This window comes from Monodon monoceros, unplaced genomic scaffold (assembly GCF_005190385.1).
Source record: "Monodon monoceros isolate NGI ecotype Baffin Bay Population unplaced genomic scaffold, NGI_Narwhal_1 Super_Scaffold_11, whole genome shotgun sequence".
Lineage (NCBI taxonomy): Eukaryota > Metazoa > Chordata > Mammalia > Artiodactyla > Monodontidae > Monodon > Monodon monoceros.
Window position 1 is genome coordinate 136,022,384 of NW_021703767.1, and position 21,143 is coordinate 136,043,526.

Below are 21,143 nucleotides of genomic sequence, written 5' to 3' on the forward strand. Positions count from 1 at the left end.
ATAGATGAGCAAAAAATAATAATATAACTATCAGGTGTGGGATGAGCAAGTGGATAGCAGTGAGCTGAGTTCTCACTTTTCATGTCAAGTTGCTTTTTAGGTTTTGTCTTAATATGATAAGTCAAGCAGTAGAAGTGAAATCTCATGATCTAAAATATTGGTGATAATCAGAAGAAGACCTAAAAGAAATAATTTTGAAAGTTTGCCTTTGGGGAGTGGGATGGGGATGATGGGAAGGGCTTGGGACTGAACTGTTCCTAAATTTTCTAAGCTACTTGCTTCTGATTATAAAACTTTTTAAAGAGATTATCAAACAGCCAGAGGTTCATTTTGGTTCCATAAATATTTATGGCACACTAAAATTATGCCAGGCACTGTGCTAGGTGCTAGGGAAACAAAGATGTCTAAGATATGATGCTTTCCTTCGAGGAGTTCACAGCTGAGTAATGGAAATAGGTACTCAGGCAGGTGATGTTCTTTCTTTTTCCATTTTAACTTGTCCTATTATAATGCACATTTCGAAAGAACTGGAAAATCTACATAAAAATAAAATTACATATAATCCCATCACCAAAGGATATTCTTTTCAGTCTTTTCATACATTTATTCCCCTATTTTCTAAGAGATTTATATCAACTACACAAATCATTTTTGTCACCAAACAAAATATATTGAGAACATTTTCCCATGTCTTTTAAAATTCCTCTCTCATATTTATTAATGGCTGCCTGATGAGTGAGCCCCCAGTGTTGGGACCATCAGCTCAACCTCAGAGGTTAGATATAGCTTTCTAGTGAAGAGGACTCATCACTCAGGACATGTCCAGTTTAAATAAGGCATTGTTGCCACGGAAGAGGTAGAGTGAAACTCTTAACAGCCAAGGCTTTCCTTGGGTCCTCTTATCCTGTATATACTACCCTGACGTGATGTTATTGGACCCACAAATTCGCTGTTTTTAAGGTGTCTTTACACTGCCATTTCAATTCATCATTTAGAAAATTGTTCTCGCTCTCTGTTCTCCCTGCCATCTGCCACTCACAACCCAGTGTACTTATAGCAAGGACTGGAAAATTCCAAGGCAATAAGTAGGTGAGAGAGAGGAGTAGGGCAGCTAAGATTACCCGAAGCCTGAGCTCTGGTCTCCTTTTATAGCAGAAGAGCACATTCCCTCTGTAGACGCTGAAGGCACTGCAAAGTAGTTGACTAAAGAAACCAGAAATGATGATCTTAGGACAGCAAGGTTGCCCAAAATCCAAAGAAAGAGGTGGTGGGGAGGGAGAGAGAGAGAGAGAGAGGAGGGGAAGGAAGGAGGAGGGAAAAAAGGGGGGAAGGAAAGGAAAGATAAAGAAAAAAGGGAAAGAGAAAGCCAGGCAACCTATAAGAATGCATTTTCATTTGAGGTCTGTTTACTTTTCATGTCAGATCCTGAGTGTTGAGCCTCCTCTGAAAACCTGATATTAACATGATCTTTTACAAAATGCATTCTATACAAAACTGTTCCGCATAGAAAAAGAACCTCCCACAGACTCAGCAGTAGGCCTAGCATGCTACTTTAAGAATTATATACATCAAATTTGCTAGGAATAAAAAGGAAAAGTGAAGGATAATTTCCAGACTGACCTGAATATAGAAGTTCTTCAGTCAAAGTTTCATAGTAGATGGAATGATGTGGCCTGACAGTCACAAACACTCTTCGCCAGTGTGAAAATGATAACCAGTGACACAGAGGCAATAATAACTTTGGAAAACTGAAAAACTACGAGAGCTAGGGTTGTATTTTTTGAACTACTTAAATTAGAAGTATTTTCCTATGCTGAAATGAGACTTTGAAATTATGATGACTCAGACATAGACTAGGGCTTTCCAACAACACTTATGAATGCTACAATGAATCCAGTAATTCATTTTATTGATAATGTACAATTAGAATGCTAAATGATCTGAACATATTACTTCTCTTACCTTAAGTGCTTTACACACATTATAATTAAGCAAAGTTAAAATCATACACTTAATTAAGGAAAGCAGTGTTAAAATAAATGAAATAAAATTGTTCTCAGTACTCAGTTTAAACGCCATAAATGATTATTACTACATACTTTCTACAGATGGTGGGGCTTCCAAACACTGAGCCCATAAGTATATTAACAGAGCCTGAAATCAGTGTTTAATTCCTTGGACTTGGAGCAGAATCAGTTCTTTTCTTTGCTGAGTGTTTATTGTAAATAGAGGTCTCCCCTTCCAAATAAAATATTTAAGCGGCAGAACAGTTGTGCTTCTAAAACCATACAGAAGAATGAGCCTCTACTTAGAACCTGCCAATAAGCGTTCAACATTTAGTTGTTAAGCAATATGCGTTTTTCTTGGTATATTTTTAACCCTTTGGAAGACATTTCATTTTTGAACATTTAGGAAGAATCTGAATCAATGTGTGCTTGCATGTAGCAGGCATTTCTTGAATATTTCTTGAATTTCCTCCATCAAGAAGTTATTTCCACAAAGAACCACTCAATTATTTGACAGGTTGCTGGAAAACCTTAAATCTGGGTTCCTCCCGCATATTTTACACCACTGAGCATCCTGGAAATTCATAGCACTTTTCACTTTCATGGGAAAAATTAACATAAATTGAGCACCCACACGCAATTAAAGGCACTTTAAAAAAGATATTTTAACTCTTTAAATCCTGAAATAACTCTATGAGTAAGGTACTGTTATGCCCATTTACATATAAGGGAACCACGCAAGGGAATTGCATATCTCGCCTGGTTTACAAAATTAGAAGTGGTTAGAAGCCAGAATTTAATCTAATGGTGTCTGATTCCGAAGTCCATATTTCCTCTGCAACATTATATTGCCTCCTGTATATGGACCCTAAGTTTAACCCTATTCTAGTAACTTCTCCAAAATATTGAGGCCCTCTTTATTATGGGGTGACTTCATTGGCATGGTGACTGAATTTTCCATAGAGAAATGATAATGTATAACCTGATAAAGAATTTTAACTCCAGTGTTAGATTAGACTGAAATTAGTATGACAAAAGTTGATAATTTCTGGTAAATGTAACCGAAAGAAAGAATTCGGGTTGGGGCTGTCTTGAAATATTCAGGAGGATGGATGTAACAACAGGTTGACACATTTGCACTAATTATCAATTCTGGTGCTAAGAAACTTTTAACATAGTCCTTGGACGTTGAGATTTGGGCACAGGGACGTTTATGACAGGTCTTAATAGACAAACTAGAAATGTTTAGTCTTTTATTTTTTAACTATAAACTACTGAAACCAGTGATTTCACCCAACCCCTGAGCTTCTTACCTCCTTGCCAGTCCCATGGGGATCAGGGCTGAAATCTGAATATCACAGAGAGTTGATCTGTCCGTAAGTGTGGGCACACTTGGACCTTTCTCTTTCCCAGTTTCACAAACCCAGGTGGGTCCAAGACCTTCTCGGGCTACTTGCTGGTGTCTGCTAGGCCATTCCCGTTGTTTGACCAACAACTACTGTTTAGTGTGAAATCCTCACATCTTTTCTGACTTTGAGATACTTGACCACTCCCCACAGCAGGTGACTCCTTGGGAGGTGAAGTCCATCTGCTCGCTCACTCTATGTTTTTCCAGGAGAAAATCCATCCCTAATCCCCATCCGCTCTGGAATTCTGGCGAACAAAGCCTGCTCTCTCATTACACTCTGGTGGTGCTTTTGGGAGCGGAAGACTGACCAAGAAATCTCATTGAAACAGGACTCACATGTTCGTGTACCACCCGGCTCTTCTCAGAAGGGTGACAAGGACTCTAAGCAGAATACCTGAATTCTTTGTTTCTTGAATGGTCTCAGAATTCCTAATATCTATGTCCCTTAAAATTAAAGTGACTAGAGAGCTGGGGTGGTGTTATCTTGGCTTCAGATGGCCCAGGAAATCCTCAGTTACATTTCTAACACCTTTTTCAGTACCTTTATTAATAGAAATGTGTCATATTTAATATCCTAAAACTAATTTTAAATGATGGCTTTGGGGAAGAGACTAATATTCTCATAAAGGCTAACCAGATTTTTATTATAGACTTACTTTTGAAACGTATTTGTTATTATAATAAAAATAACTATTAAGCCCTAACTTGAGAGCTTATTCTATGAAATTATTAAAACCATTTCATCATATCTACACAGTTAGACCCAACGATTAAAATAATACAGATGTGAATAGAGTACAAAAATCAAAGTTTGTCATGGCCAGGATGGCGGCTAACAGATTAAGTGTGGGTCAAAGTAGAATATTGTTCTTATTACTGAGGTGTTTTTTTTTTTTTTTTTTTTGGCACGTGGGTTTCTCGCTGTTGTGGCCTCTCCCGTTGCGGAGCACAGGCTCCAGACGCGCAGGCTCAGCGGCCATGGCTCACGGGCCCAGCCGCTCCGCGGCATGTGGGAGCTTCCTGGACCGGGGCACGAACCCGTGTTCCCTGCATTGGCAGGCGGACTCTCAACCACTGCGCCACCAGGGAAGCCCATTTACTGAGTATTTTTAAAAGGTATTTTTACTCTGATCAAGTCACATGGAATCAAAATGACTACATCAGGATGCACCCTGTGGCACTGCGGCTGCAGCAAAAAGCCTGTTTCAAAATAGCTGTGTCAACGTGGCCAGCTACGTGTACCCTGCTGATTCAGGATATATAGGCTGTACATTTATACGTAAGGAGGAAGCCCCTCTGTCCTATTTTTCTCCCATTATATGCCGTGTTGTTTTCTCTAGCCTTGATGCATGCCCTGGTGTTTGGAAACGTGACGGCGATCATACAGAGGATGTATTCCAGGTGGTCCCTCTATCACACTAGAACCAAGGATCTGAAGGACTTCATACGTGTCCATCACCTGCCCCAGCAGCTCAAGCAGAGGATGCTTGAATATTTCCAAACAACCTGGTCAGTCAACAATGGAATAGATTCCAATGAGGTAATGTGCATTTCTCACGTTGACGTTTTCAGGCAGAAAGCACGTATTCTAAGGTAAAAGCAAAGTGCTCTAATGCAGGTCTCAAAAGGGAAATACACACCTACCACCTTCTTTATCTCTTTATTTTTAATCTCTCATGACCTCAATACATCTTCTTTCATCTGCTCTGGCTTATGTGTTTATAATGTCACTTTGGATTAGCCTGTGTTTTACAGTAACTTGCTACTTTGGTCAATCAGGCAGACTTATTTTCATTCTCATTGACCCTCTTTGAAGGAACCAATTCTTATGACAGTTGAATGATGGAATCATGGAATATTAGATTAATCAAGTTAATGTTTACCTTTAAAAGCAACAAAGTAAAAAAAAAAAAAGGCTTTTCAGCAAACATGTTATCTTTGGACATCCAGAAACACCGCAGATCACCACTGTAGAAAAGGTATCCTATAAATCAAGCAACCATTCCACCAACCCCCCAACGAAACTAGTCATCAATATTTTTAAGGAATTATTTGTTTTCTCCTCTCTTCAGATGGTCATGACAGCAGAGGAAACACTAAAGGGTCCAAATTCCATATCTTCTGTCCTGAGTAGGCATCTTTGTGAGAAGCAAGTCACAAGGAACTATATGTTTCATTCTAGAGTCTTTTATTAATTTATTCTATTTCTCCAGACTTATTAACAGCTGATTATTTAGGAGCACACAACCAGGGTCACAGTCATGGAAAAATCTCTCCAGGATTATTCATATGTATATTTCCTCTTCTGTACTGTGGCTGGTCAAACAGTGGGAAAAACTTCCTGTGGTCTTATAGTCAATCAATTACGCAAGACTGACCCCAACTTGCTTCCCTCTTTCATCTTCTCTGACAGCTTTTGAAAGACTTTCCAGATGAGCTTCGCTCTGACATCACCATGCACCTGAACAAGGAAATCTTACAGTTGTCCCTTTTTGAGTGTGCCAGCCGGGGCTGCCTCAGGTCTCTGTCCCTACACATCAAAACCTCCTTCTGTGCTCCAGGGGAGTATCTGCTGCGTCAGGGAGATGCTTTGCAGGCCATCTACTTTGTATGCTCGGGCTCCATGGAAGTTCTTAAAGACAGCATGGTGCTGGCGATTCTTGGTATGTCTGAGTTGAAAAGCTTCATGAAATTTTACTCTGGAGCATAAATTAAGGAGATGAAATGGGAGGAAAAACTGTGATTGAGAGAAGGAAAATTAGGGATGAATATGTGGATGCAAGATATGGGTTTAATTTGCCAAATTATTATTATTAGTTTTTATTATTAATTGTTATGCCATATATTGAGTTTACACTGTGCTAAGTGTTATATCCAACACGTGTTTTGATTCTTGTTAAAAATCCAGTGGTATATTATCCCTACTTTACAAGTGAATATATAGTATCTTAGTTAACTTAATTTGTCCCAAATAACATAGCAAGAGAATGAACACAGTTCTTTCTGATTCCTAAAGCCAGATTATAAATTATGATATAGTCTGCCTCTTGGTGAGACAGCTGGTCAGTTTTCAGAGGGCATTTCTGCCTTTTTGTGGAGAATCAATTCAGAGAAGAACATTGAAAATTGTTTTATCTGTGCTAGAAATTGAACAAAAAATGATTTCGTATTGAGAATAAGCTCTCATAGCAATCATAGCAATCATTAACTCAATTCTGTCAAGGTGATGATAGGCTCTTTTCACTCCCTCAAAAATTCATAGGACAATTTGTGAATATTTTGTACCACAAAGTTGACTCCAACTATTAAGACATAATTGGTGTTCATTGAAATGTAAATGTCAGCTGACAAAAGGTGACATGCAGGGTTAATGTAGAAAAATTGCTGTCTGCAATTTTATGTGTACCTCTTTTAAAAATCGCTTTCATTTGTTTCTTTATCTGTTTGTTCATTTATTTATTCAACTAGTATTTCTTGAGGGCCTACGAATAAATCAGGTACTGGTCTAAACGATATATTTTGAACACCAGTGTAGAATGAAAATGTTTAGAAATTGTGTTAATTAAAAGTGGCTAATGCAGCACGTTTCATTTATTTTTAATTTTCATATTTAAGAACGTAGCATCTGTGGACAGCCCAACCCTTTACAAAGTATTTTCACATGTGGGACCTTGGTTACGTTTTCCTAACACAAAGAGACAGATAAGAGAGGTATTTTCTCATTTTTTCCGAAGTCAAAGCTAACCTAGGTCTTCAGACTCTGTATCCAGTGTCCTTTCCACCTCTGAACAATGCCTTTTATTCTATGTGATCATTGTTAAGTCTGCAGTCTCTGGATTTTAGCTCGTAAGCTTCACGATAGGTTATATTTGGGAAGAGAGAAGAGAACTAATATTGATTGATTCCCTAATGTGAGCTGGGTGTTGTATGTCCATTATCCAGTTCAAATCTTGCAACCCTATTAGGTTGCTATGATTATCCCCAGTTAGAGGTGCAGAGATGGGGGCAACGAGGGGTAAAATACCAAATGGAAGGAGGCTTTCCATTGCTTCCAATTGACTTCAGTTTACCACATCCCAGAGGAAAGGTAGGGCTTGCCTTCCAAAGTTTGGGCTCAATTCTTGATTCACCCCCTTATGTTTTTCTCCTTAATAGAAAGGCATGGAAGAGCAACTAAAAGAGTGTATTTATCCTCAGTGTGGCCAGCTCATTATCAGTGGGAGAGTGAGACTCTGTATGTGTGTGTTTTTCAAGAGGAGAATTTAACACTCTTCCTGCCCACTTCTCAACTCTATGAAGTTAAAGATCAGTCATTCTATCATTTTTTATTCAAAATTAAAAGTGACAATCATTTCTAAATTTGCTTCAAAAACCTTTCTTTACCTGTGGGCTTCCTTAGTACCATTATCAGTTTTATAGCCTGTCCATTGGCACAGTCTGCTTTTAAAAGGGCATTTAGTGCCATTTGCAGCGACATGGATGGACCTAGAGATTGTCATACTGATTGAAGTAAGTCAGACAAAGACAAATATATGATATCGCTTATATGCGGAAACTCAAAAAATGGTACAAATGAACTTATTTACAAAACAGAAGTAGAGTCACAGATGTAGAAAGTAAATTTATGGTTACCAAGGGGGAAAGGTGGTGGAGGGATAAATTGGGAGATTGGGATTGACATATACACACTACTATATATAAAATAGATAACTAATAACCTACTGTATAGCACGGGGAACTGTACTGTATAACTGATTCACTTTTCCGTACAGCAGAAACCAACACGACATTGTAAATTAACTATACTCCCATAAAAATTAATTTAAAATAAAATAAATAATATTAAAGGGTATTTAGTTATTTTTCTAGCAGCTTATGATTTGATATACATGTAAGCAAATTAATGCACTATTTTTACATGTATAAAATGTGGGTTTTTCCATAATTGTGGTGAGTTTTTAAATTTGGTAACTAGCAACAGTTCTAGGAATGGAATACGAAGGTATCATCCCTGATACTATGTCACGATAGGTGACATAGTATGGTGGCTGGTATGTAAATACTATTGTTTGTAATACACAATTCCATCGGATTTTCTTATTTTATTTTATTTTTATTATTTATTTATTTTTGCGTTATGCGGGCCTCTCACTGTTGTGGCCTCTCCCGTTGCGGAGCACAGGCTCCGGACGCGCAGGCTCAGCGGCCCTGGCTCACGGGCCCAGCCGCTCCGCGGCATGTGGGACCTTCCCGGACGGGGGCACGAACCCGTGTCCCTTGCATCGGCAGGCGGACTCTCAACCACTGCGCCACCAGGGAAGCCCCCGGATTTTCTTATTTTAAAAAAAATTCTACTAACAACTAAAAGACTTAGTTCATTGCCTTGTGCTTCTGGCCCGCATTTCCTACATAAATTGAGCTTCCCGTAATTAACGTTTTCCCATCTTTGCTGCTACCATATATCTCTCAAAAATGCACATGACCATTCGAAACACGCCTATGTTATATTGGGACTAAACCCAAAGATAATACATTAGTAATATTTTCTCTCTGTGGTTAGCATTATTTCAACGGAAACTGACTATTTTACTTCCCCTACGGTAATATTATCTTATGGGCCAATTTAAATCAATACTGACTTTGATAAACTTAAGCACATGGCTTAAAATATAGATATTTAGTACATGTTCACTCTGCCAACAAAATAATTAATACATAATGTTGTAGGGGAAAAGTATCACCAAACAGCTGTCAAGCCATAATTTATTCAAACAATCCCGTCGTCCTATCAATTCTTGAAGGCGTTCTTAATCTGATGCTTTTGGGGGAGGCAATTGACACAGAGGCAGGGATTTTTCCAGGGATAGAATTTGTCTGCCTTATACACATTCATTTCATGTCCTGCTAATTGAACACTTTCTTCATTGTGGTTTAAAAGAAGATGACAAAGCACAGATAAATGCACTCTTCACAGATGGCATTAGTCTGCCTAATTATAATTAAACATAAGTTATAGCTCTAACCAGGATGGTTTGCACATGCATCCCATCAACGTTTTTTTGCCCAATGGAAGAATAATGATTAGCAAATATCAGTAATGGAATTCTGAATAATAGAGACTCTAAGGGACCATAAATATCTTCTTTTCTTTTAGAAATAAAGATACCGAAACCCAGTGTAATTAAGAAACTTAGATATAGGCTCTAAATCTAGGTAGGGAGTAATCCACAAAATCGTAAAATGAGTGAGGGTGATGACCAGGCTCCACCTGAGGTCTGGCACACATGTCAGTGGTCCATAATTATCCATTGAATAAATAAATAAACTAGAATTCTTTCTAGGATGCCAAATTTAGCAAGATGCTGGGGTCATTGTGGCCAAAATCACCAGGTATGAAAGTATGATGACCCTAAAGTTTTTCCAAACACCAGTTGCTTAACAGAATATGTGAATTCTCACGGCGGCAACATGGTGCATCATGGTAAATTCTCCTCAGATATACAAAATTTGAAAATCTGCTGTATTCAGTCCATCCTGGCTATATTTACATCTTGCATCAGTATCCAACTTTGAGTTTTTGAGCAGCAATTTAGATTTCTAACAAAACATGCAAGAAAAACAATTTCCAAGTTTAGCAGGATTGGTGACAACAATAAATCAAACTTGAGTTCTTCAACACTACGTGGCTGTTTCTTGTCTTAGTGTCTATAAATATAGATTTTTTTCTTCTGCCAAATAGGCTCAATTTCAAGGTTTTAATTCAAAGATAACACCTAGAATAATTTAAAATGTTTTGATCTGGCACAAATATTTATGAATATCTCAGGTATTCATGGTTGATGTGGCACATCTCCTTTTACTGTCAAATTCAATAAAACAGACTTTTATGGAAGCCTGTTGCATGCCAGAGACTTTGCTTCCAGAAATTCTGGGCACAGTAAAAAATAAAAGTTTCAAAGTTAAAAAAATTAATTGAATGAAGAATGGACGGGGCAATTTGTTCTATAACATTCCAAAGATATTATTTGCTTGGTGGTTTTGTGTTGGTCAATTAGTGGTTGTTGGTTCCCTATGAAATGAAACACAGCGGCCATAAAAATATATAAATAAATAAAAGTTATTTTATTTATTTATAGGCATGATGATATTTGAGGACAAAGCAAAGACGAAGTAGAACTCCTAAGTTGGAGCCTTGAATCCAATGCCAGCATCCTTTGTGAACTTGGTCATATTACCTCAGCTTTTAACCTAAGTTTGTCTGAGAATTGAATGGATTTTCTTGCAGATTTCTCACATGGATGCTGAGTGAATTAACGGCTCTGTCTAAAATAAAACTGAAGCTGCAATCAGCTCTTTGTTAGTAATTACAATTATGCTCACCCTCCTGCCAGGTTAAACTGATTTGAATCAATTTTAAGATTTTAAAGATTCAAATAACTTGTCCAATATTATCTAATCAGCAAACTCGAGGAAGTAAGCTAGTTCCCAGACAGGTGAAGTGTAGCCTAAGACTGATCGACAGAGGTGTTAAAAAAGATAAGAGGTGCTGGCTGTGGGGTGGGACACAGAAAATGTGAATAAAGTAGTCTTAGATCATCTCTCCCCACAGTGGAAGAGCTCATAGTTTTTATTTATTCACTTTCTTTGTTGCTGGAGAAAATGGGATTTTTACACTCTCACAGAGCATTAAAACTATGACTTGTATTTTGCATTTCTATGTAGTAGATTTCATGGTCTGTAATGCCCAGTAGTTGCCTCTGCCTCTCAACTCTCCTCCTCCATGCCCTGCCTCCTGTCTTGTAGACATGTTCAGAGATAAATAAGACAACCCAAGTATATTAGATGGTGATGCTTATATTATTGTCCAAAGTGCTAGAATCAAAATGATTAATATACCTCTTGATGGTCTAAACCTCAGAATCCTGGAGCATTTTTACAGTCAGAAAAACTGAGCCATTATTATTTCCCTTGAATGGATAAAGCAACTGTGACGAAAAATGTCAACTGCTTTGTCTAAAGTCATTTACCAAATCCTGTGAGGGACCTGTCTGGAGCCCATGTATGACCTCCAATTGCTAACTCTCGGGCTCCTAGGCTTTATTCTCTAGACCAGTTTTCTCAACTGGGGACAATTTTGATTGCCAAGGCACATTTGGCAATGCCTGCAGATATGTTGGGTGTCATCTCTGGGGGGTGGATGATGTGAGATGCTACTAAACATTCTACCCTGTACGGAATGGTCCCCCTGCCAGCAGAGAATGATCAGGCCCCAAATCTCAACACTGCTGAGGCTGAGAAACCCTGCCCCAGATAAAGGTTCCTCTTCTCTTTCAGTGTAATTTCAGAGAAATGAAGCCTGTAAATCAAACAAAGTTATCAGTCCCAAGCTTGCTTTTCATTAAAGCTACATGTCTCTTTTTTTCACTGTTTCAAGGGAAAGGGGATTTAATTGGAGCCAATCTATCAATTAAGGACCAAGTAATCAAGACCAATGCGGATGTGAAGGCGCTAACCTACTGTGATCTCCAGTGCATCATCCTCAAAGGACTCTTTGAAGTGCTGGACCTTTACCCAGAATATGCTCACAAATTTGTGGAAGACATTCAGCATGACCTCACATACAACCTTCGAGAAGGTCACGAGAGTGATGTAAGTCTCGCTTCTAATTAGTGCTGAGACCCAAACACATGGGGCCTGGAGATCATTTATAACAGGAAAGGCACATGTCCTGACCTCACTTCAAAAAGTCTCTGAGCAGATAAGGTAGGACTGTTCAGTTACTAATTGAGCAGTTAGATAATTAGCTACAAGTCAAACCTGGAGCTTGTTATCAACATTTTAGGAAAGTATTATTTACGGATGACTTCTCTTAATTCAGTTTCTTTCTTTTTTATTTTCATGTGCTTATAGCCAGAATCAATTTCAGGGACATATAATATTCAGCTAGAGATGTGTGACTTCTCCCGAACTGAAAGATTTCTGGATAGAGTATGTGGTGCAGAGTTTGCTGTGTGTGTAATTACTCACTACTCCACTGGCTTGACATACATTTTGCTTAAGAATATCTTTTTATTTGTTAACCGGTACTCAAAACAGCCTATCTTAAAATGACTAAAAATGCATGGAAGGATTCAAGCCAAAGATTGTCACGCTGAAAGCATAATGAACATTTTCTGAAATTATATATTTGCTGCATGTTTCAGTTTATACAAACAGCTTTCCTGTCAAAATATGTACCAAACTGCATCCCGTGATTAAGCTGCTCATGAACATGACTTCATTAGATGTGTCAGAGAGACCAATGATTTAATAGGGATGATTGTTGAAAGGCAAACCAGAGCACGTACGCAGAGCATTCTCTATGAACAGAAGCCTTGATCTGCTGCCTTGAGCTGCCCCAGATATCTGCTATACTCGATTTTTTCCCTAAGGGTTTAAGAAACGAAGCTCTTGTTTTGACTAACCCACTTGTGGGGACATTTTGTTCGTCATCAGTATTCTCCACTTGAAAGGTAAAGAGTGAACCCAAATTGCGTATGACTTCATCTTGGTGGAGGATATCAAATGGCAGACAGTATGTAGATGGTATCCCTTTCTGACGTTCAAGATTACCACTCTTGAATGTGTGCTTCTCTCCATTGATGATGACAAGTGGCAAAGGAGGTATCGATATTTATTGCAAACTTACTTGTGCTAAGTACTCTGCCTGTGTAAAACATCTCATTTAGTGCTTAAAGCCACTGTTGAAGGTGAGTGTCAACTAGGTTTTACAGGACAGGAGGCAGATGCAGAATGGTTAAGTAACGTGTGTGAGGTCACACAAACTTGTAGGTGACAGGGACAGAGTATGGGCACAGGTGTCTGTCATTTTAAAATCTGTAAACTCGTAGTTATGTTGTCTCTTATTTATTTACTTATTTATTTTTGGCTGCGTTGGGTTTTCGTTGCTGCGCACGGGCTTTCTCTAGCTGTGCCGAGCGGGGGCAGCTCTTCGCTGCGGTGCACGGGCTTCTCATTGCGGTGGCTTCTCTTGTTGTGGGGCACGGGCTCTAGGCACGCCAGCTTCAGTGGTTGCAGCACGTGGGCTCAATAGTTGTGGCTCATGGGCTTAGTTGCTCCACGACACGTGAGATCTTCCCGGACCAGGGCTCAAATCCGTGTCCCCTGCATTGGCAGGCGGATTCTTAACCACTGCGCCACCAGGGAAGTCCCCTGTTGTCTCTTCTTGAAGACACTCTTCTTGTCTTCCTTTTCAATAAATCGAGGTCTACGACTATAGTTGCCTTTTGTGCTCTCCACAACAGCATAATGTGACAACTATTTTTGAAGACTGGAGGTGAGTTAGGGCATCGAAGCCACCAAAAAGGGAAAAAGAAATGAGGGAAGAAAGAGCCAACATTCCTCAGCATAGACAAATGGAAAATATGGGATCTCAACCCCTAGTTTCTTCTTATTTGGTTACTTTTAAGGATTCTTACCTTTAATCCATTTTTTATCTTCTTCTTCTCTTTGCTGAAACATTAATCATAGTGATTTTAAAACTCCAATGTCTGAATTGCCAATGAGACTATTTTCGTTATCTGTTATTTCTCTTGTGTGTGGTGTTTTTTTGTTTGTTTGTTTTCTTTTAGGTTATTTGGCCCCCACCCCTTTTTTTTAGCAGATATCATGATTTTGCTTCATTGTAGATGTTGTTTATGAAAAAGTGTTCACATTATTTTCCCCTAGATAGGGTTATAGTTTCTCTTGGCAGGCAGATAGAGTACCAGCAAATCACTTTCATCCTGCTCACAGTTCCTCTTCATCTTTGTTAGGCTGATCTGTTTCAGTTTTGCCCTTACTCTGGTGCTATAGCTCTCACTCCTAAGTAAGACATGATTTTTTTCAGGATCTCAGCTAAAATCCTTGGATGTTCACCAAGGCTCCTCCAATTTGGCAGGCCTTGAATTCCAGCCTGCATCTCCTGAGCATCACATGGTTATGGAAATCATCTGGTTTCTTGGAGCACCACCCTGCGTAGGCTCAAACGGGGAGCTAGCTGATGCCTCAAGGGCCCCATTGATGCAGTTCCCTCCTCTCTGGGGTTTATTCATCAAATCCCAGGTGGTTTGGTACACCTAAACGTCCTCGTCCAGGAAGACTGTTCCTTTCTCTTCCACCTCACACTGAAACAGCCGATTCTCTCAGGAAAACACCTGGATAAACATGGTCCTCACACTGATGGACTTCCCTTTTCCCAGGCAACACAGCCCTTCAAGTCTGACCTAAGTTGCTTGCTCTCCAGTGCTTTCGAACAGTTATTTTATATATTTTGTCCAGATTTATAATTATTTTTTAGTTCAATATAAGCTCTTTCATTGTGGCTGAAACCAAAAGTCTTGCTTCTTTACAGAGGACTCCTTCTAAGTTACATTTTAAGGGCTAATGGGAACTGGCGCTTACCTCTGAGACCCTTATCGTTTTATATTTTGTGTTTCCTCATTTTGTATCACTCAGAAGTTCTATTTGCATTATATCCAAGATCCTGGGATGCTATACCTTCTAAAGGTAAATTTGGACCACCCTGACCCATAATTTCATACCCCGGGGGAGAAGTCTTGTGCTGTTTCCAAGGATACTATGACTTTGGGGGGAGCTTATATTCTGACGATTACCTATGGTCATGGATTCCTGCTCTCTGCTCTGCAACTCTGGTGTAAGACCAGTGTGGAACCCAGCCCCCTCCTTAATTCCCACACACGTGCAAACAAAACTATCCAATCACACAGGGTTTCTGGTGGGTTGAAGCCTGTTTGAAAGGTTGGTCAATGAGTTCTAGAAGGAGGAACATTTGCATGAAGGAAATGCAAACAGTATAAATGTGACTTCACTCCATATCCTTATTCTTAAAACTCCTGTGGCCTCCCTGCCCCATAGTTCAGCCCTTTATTCTTGCTCTCACCTCCTGTCCTCTCTTCATCCTCTCCCTTCATCCACAAACTCCCCATTGTTTCTGACACGTATTAGCTTAACTCTCTCTGTTCGATTGCCTCGTGTCTCTTTAATTTTGCCTTCTGGATATCACCTTCTGTCCCAAGTAGCTTATAAACTATCAGGTGACAGAGAACGTTACCAGAACATCTGGATAAAGAGGAGACTGATCATCAACCCATTTTGAAATAAAATAAAATAAAAACCCATTTGAAATAAAGACCAAAGAAGCATTTTAAGAAATAGTCAAAAGGTATGCATGCAACAGTAAGCTGTGACTCTAGAACTCTGATAAATTACCTAACTTTAGAATAGCAGCTCATCCAATTCCCACAGGAAAACGAATTAAAATGTGTAAAATATTTTCTAAGTTTGTGAAAAGGCTAGCTAGTACTGTTTCAATCTCATGCTAATTAGGAGTTTTATGCACTCAGTGTATTCTCTGTGTTTGCCCTTATTTATATCTCCTGGATGACCCCAATAATGACATAGATTAATTTAGCTATTTCTGTCTATGGAGATGCTAAGAAATTTGCTTCACAGCTTCTCATGGTAAACCCTATAAAATTGATTTTAGCACAGACCCATCTGTTGTTGGTTGTGAAATTTAGTTTGCCTTAACATAAGAATTTTGAATTTGAGATAAATAGTGATGGAAGAGTATCTAAAATATGTTTTCAAACATTAATAGTGCTAAAACACTGAAGATCAGATATTGCTATGGCTATGTGTAGATATGTTCTGGGTTTGCACATCGTGGACTCTGACTTGGTGGTGAGGTTGTGAAGCAGCAAATGGCAATGATTGTTGGAAAAAGGTGATAAATTCTCCGGTTTTACCTTAACAGGGGTTACTCGATGAAACCTATTAACTTTTTTTGGTCATTTTTTTTACTGAAGTATAGTTGATTTACAGTGTTTCAAGTATATCGCAAAGTGATTCAGTTATACATTTATATATGTATTCTTTTTCAGATTATTTTCCATTACAGGTTATGTACAAAATATTGAGTATAGTTCCCTGTGCTCTACAGTAGGTCTTGTTTATCTATTTTGTATATAGTAGTGTGTATATGTTAATCCCAAACTCCTAATTTATCCCTCCTCTCTTTCCCCTTTGGTAACCATAGTTTGTTTTCTGTGTCTGTGAGTCTGTTTCTGTTTTGTAAATAAATCCATTTGTATCATTTTTTAGATTCCACATACAAGTGATTTCATATGATATTTGTCTTTATCTAATTTACTTCATTTAGTATGATAATCTCTAGGTTCATCCATGTTGCTGCAAATGGCATTGTTTCGTTCTTTTTTATGGCTGAGTAATATTCCATTGTATATATGTACCACATCTTCTTTATCCATCTCTCTGTTGATGGACATTTAGGTTGCTTCCATGTCTTGGCTATTGTAAATAGTACTGCTATAAACATTGGGGTGCATGTAGTTTTTTGAGTTAGAGTTTTCATCCTTTCTGGATATATTCCCAGGAGTGGGATTGCTGAACTGTATTGCAACTCTGTTTTTAAAGGAACCTCCCTACTGTTCTCCATAGTGGCTGCACCAATTTACATTCCCACCAACAGTGTAGGAGTGTTCCCTTTTCTCCACGCCCTCTCCAGCATTTATTATTTGTAGACTTTTTGATGATAGCCATTCTGACCAGTGTGAGGTAAAACCTCTTTGTAGTTTTGATTTGCATTTCTCTAATAATTAGCAATGTTGAGTATCTTTTCATGTGCCTATTGGCCATCAGTATGTCTTTGGAGAAATGTCTATTTAGGTCTTCTGCCCATTTTTTGATTGGAAACCTATTACAGTTTAAGTGTGTTGGTTACCTCATTTTTTCCCTTATTTTTATATAATCTGATCAGCATAAAAAATAAAGTCTCCTCCTTCAGTCTCCCCACCCTTTAGTAAAGGGAGAGATATTTCCCTAGGTTCCTGAGTGTCAGTGGCCTCTGGGTGAAGGTCTTTGAAATGCCACCTCACTACAGCACAAGAGGTTACACCAAATTTCAGAGAAGGTTCCTGAACAGAGACAAGGGAGCCTGTGAGGAGCACCCACTTTTAGCAGCTTTCCTCCAGTTTTGATGTATTTGATGGTATGTGGGTGATTTATGGTGCTGACCCATAGCTGCTCAGAACCTCAAGCTTCATCACAGTACCCCAAACCCCTCATCAACACACACTCTCTCTACACACCAAGCACCATATTTCAATAGTGTAGTTACAAAACTACGCACTCCAGTCTTGACTCTCGAGTGAAACAAGCACATTTATAGACATAATTAATGGAAAACTTTCCAGAGTGGTCATATACATCAGATAACACCTATATATTAAACATAATTAAATGTAAAAGTTACATGCTAATGGGAGAGTCAACTTGCTCTCACCAGCCTGTGGGGTGTGTTTGGGGTGGGAGGGTGGGCAGGTAGGTACTGAGACATATCTCCCTGACCATAACAAAAGAGAAGTGACGTAATGGTTCTCCCTGTCTCTATTCTTTTTCTTTAAATTGAGTTATAATTAACAAACAATATTAGATTAGATTAAGACGTACAACGTAGTGATTCAATATTTTTAGATCTTATAAAATGATCACCACAATAAATCCAGTTGCCATCTAGCACCATACAAAGTTGTTACAATATTATTGACTGTATTCCCTATGTGTAGTTACATCCCTGTGACTTATTTATTTTGTAGCCAGTTTTTTTTTTCACTAGTCAGAATTTTTTACCTCTTAATCCCCTTCATCTATTTCATTCCACCCCCCAACCCTCTCCCCTCTGACAATCGCCAGTTTGTTTCTGTTTAATTCTGTTTTGTTTGTTCTTTTGTCTTTTAGATTCCACATATAAGTGAAATCATACAGTACATGATTTTCTCTGTCTGACTTATTTCTCTTAGCATAATACTCTCCAGGTTCATCCATGCTGCTGCAAGTGCCAGGATTTTATTATTTTTATGGCTGAATAATATTCCGTTGTATAGTATACCACATCTTCTTTATCCATTCATATATCGATGGATACCTAGACTGTTTCCATGTCTTGGTTATAGTAAGTAGTGCTGCAGTGAACATGGGAGTGCATACATCTTTTCAAATTAGTGTTTTCATTTTCTTCAGATAACTACTCAGAATTGGAATTGTTGGATCATATGGTATTTCTATTTTAAGTTTTTTGAGGAACTTGCACACTGCTTTCTGTAGTGGCTACATTAATTTACATTTCCACCAACAGCACACGAGGGTTCCCTTTTCTCAACATCCTTGCCAGCACCTGTTATTTATTGTCCCTTTTGTGATAACCATACTTAAAGGTGTGAGGTGATAGCTCATTTACATTTCCCTGATGATTAGTGATATTGAGCATCTTTTCATGTGCCTGTTGACCATCTGTATGTCTTCTTTGGAAAAATGTCTATTTAGGTCTTCTGCCCATTTTTTAATTGGGTTATTTGGTTTTTTGATACTGAGTTGTATGACTTCTTTATATATTTTTGTATCAACCACTGATTGGATATATCATTTACAAATACCTTCTCCCATTCAGTAGGTTGCCTTTTTGTTTTGTTGGTAGTTTCCTTCCCATGTAAAAGCTTCTTAGTATGATGTAGTCCCATTTGTTTATTTTTGCTTTTGTTTCCTCTACCTGAGGAGTCATATCCAAAAAAATATTGCTAAGACCAATGTCAGAGAAGTTCCTGCCTATGTTTTCTTCTAGGAGTTTTATGGTTTCAGGCCTTACATTTAAACCTTTAGTCCTTTTTGAGTTTATTTTTGTATATGGTGTGAGAAAGTGGTTCAATTTCATTCCTTTACAAGTAGCTGTCCAGTTTCCCCAACACCATTTATTAAAGAGACTTTTTCCGCATTGAATAATCTTGCCTCCTTTGTCATAGATTAATAGACCATATAGGTGTGGGTTTATCTCTCAGCTCTCTCTTCTATGCCATTAAGCTTTGTGTCTGTTTTTGTGCCAGTACCATACTCTCTGATTACTAGCTCTGTAGCATAGTTTCAAGTCTAGGATCCTGATACCTTCAGATTTGTTCTTCTTTTTCAAAATTACTTTGGTTATTTGTGGTCTTTTGTGGTTCCAAAAAACTTGGGGGATTATTTGTTCTAGTTTTGTGAAAAATGCCATTGGTATTCTGATAGGGATTGCACTGAATGTGCAGATTGCTTTATGTAGTATGAATATTTTAACGATATTGATTCTTCCAATCCATAAGCATGGTGTAATTTTCCATTTGTTTGTGTCATCTTCAATTTCTTTCCTCAATGTCTTATAGTTTTCAGAATACAGGTCCTTTGCCTCCTTGGTTAAATGTATTCCTAAATATTTTGTTCTCTTTGTTGAAGTTATAAATGGGATTGTTTTCTTTATTTCTCTTTCTGATAGTTTGTTATTAATGTGTAGAAACACAATAGATTTCTGGATATTAATTTTGTATCCTGCAACTTTAATTAATTCATTTATTAGTTCTAATAGTTTTTGGGGGGTTCTATATGCAGTATCATATATCTGTAAATATATACATACATACTATCATATCATCTGTAAATAGTGACAGTTTTACTTCTTCTTCTTTAATTTGGATGACTTTTTTCTTTTTCTTGCCTAATTGCTATAGCTAGGACTTCTGATACTATGTTGAATAAAAGAGGAGATTGGGCATTCTTGTCTTCTTCTTTATTTTAGAGGAAAAGCTTTCAGCTTTTCACCATTGAGTATGATGTTAGCTATAGGTTTGTCATATATGGCCTTTATGATATTGAGGTGCATTCCCTCTATATCTACTTTTTCTAGAGTTTTTATCATAAGTGCATGTAGAATTTTGTCAAATGTTTTTTTTTTCTTTCTGTACCTTGAAGGAGTGGCCTTGTGGGATGTGGGAGCATCCCCTGTGTAGACTGCTTGCACCCATCCTTGCCTCTTTTCTTAAACCCTTACCCACCCTATTTCCTCAAGTCTACAGGAGAAACCTTTTCAAAATATAAATTGGAACATGTCACTCTGTTGCTTAAAGTATTTCACTGGATCCTCATGAACTGTTAATAAAATCCAGACTTCTCACCATAACTTTCAAGATTCTCTGCATTCCAACTCCTGCCTGTCGTTCAAACTTATCTGATACATCAGATATCAACTCATGTCCAGCATTGCATTCCAACAAAATGGCCTGCTTTCCCTTCCTTACACATGCCAGGTGCCTGCCTGCCTCTCATGCCTCAGGGCCTTTGCATTGCTATTTTTTCTTTCTCCAGTGCTACTCCCCTGACCTTACCTGACTGCCTGCCCTGGAGTTTGCCTCTCCCAGTTATCCTCTGTCACATCACCTTGTTTATCTTTTTCATAGCATTTAACAAGGTCTCAGTTACTTTAATATGTATGTTTTCATGTTCATTGTCAGTTTCTCCTGCCAGAATGTCTATTTTATTCAGGCTTTTTCTTGTTCTATATATATTCTCAGTGCCTAAATCAGAGCATGGTGCAGAATCAACATTTAATATATATTTGATACTTGAATGAATAAATGTCAAAAATCTTACTTTGGGACCTGGAACCTATGTGAAATTTTGAGAAAATGAATTAAGTCCTAAAGAGAGCAGCCTATATAGCCAGTAAATGGAGTCTAAAGTGAAAAGTTATGGGACTTTAGAATTATATATCTTAGAAGTAACAAAAGCAAAGAGAGTGTCAATAGTAGGATTTGAAAGAACAAATTAAAAGAACAACTAAATTGCAA

At 38.2% G+C, this 21,143-nt stretch overlaps 1 protein-coding gene across 1 annotated transcript in view; it reads left to right on the forward strand.

Annotated features, from left to right (window-relative positions):
- The window catches only part of KCNH8 (potassium voltage-gated channel subfamily H member 8), a 385,168-nt gene that overhangs the window by 303,352 nt on the left and 60,673 nt on the right, over nucleotides 1–21,143 (forward strand). The window contains exons 9-11 of the mRNA XM_029214700.1: nucleotides 4,755–4,954; nucleotides 5,828–6,077; nucleotides 11,849–12,063. Of these exons, the coding sequence (XP_029070533.1) occupies nucleotides 4,755–4,954; nucleotides 5,828–6,077; nucleotides 11,849–12,063 (665 nt within the window). The remainder of the gene's footprint in view (nucleotides 1–4,754; nucleotides 4,955–5,827; nucleotides 6,078–11,848; nucleotides 12,064–21,143) is intronic.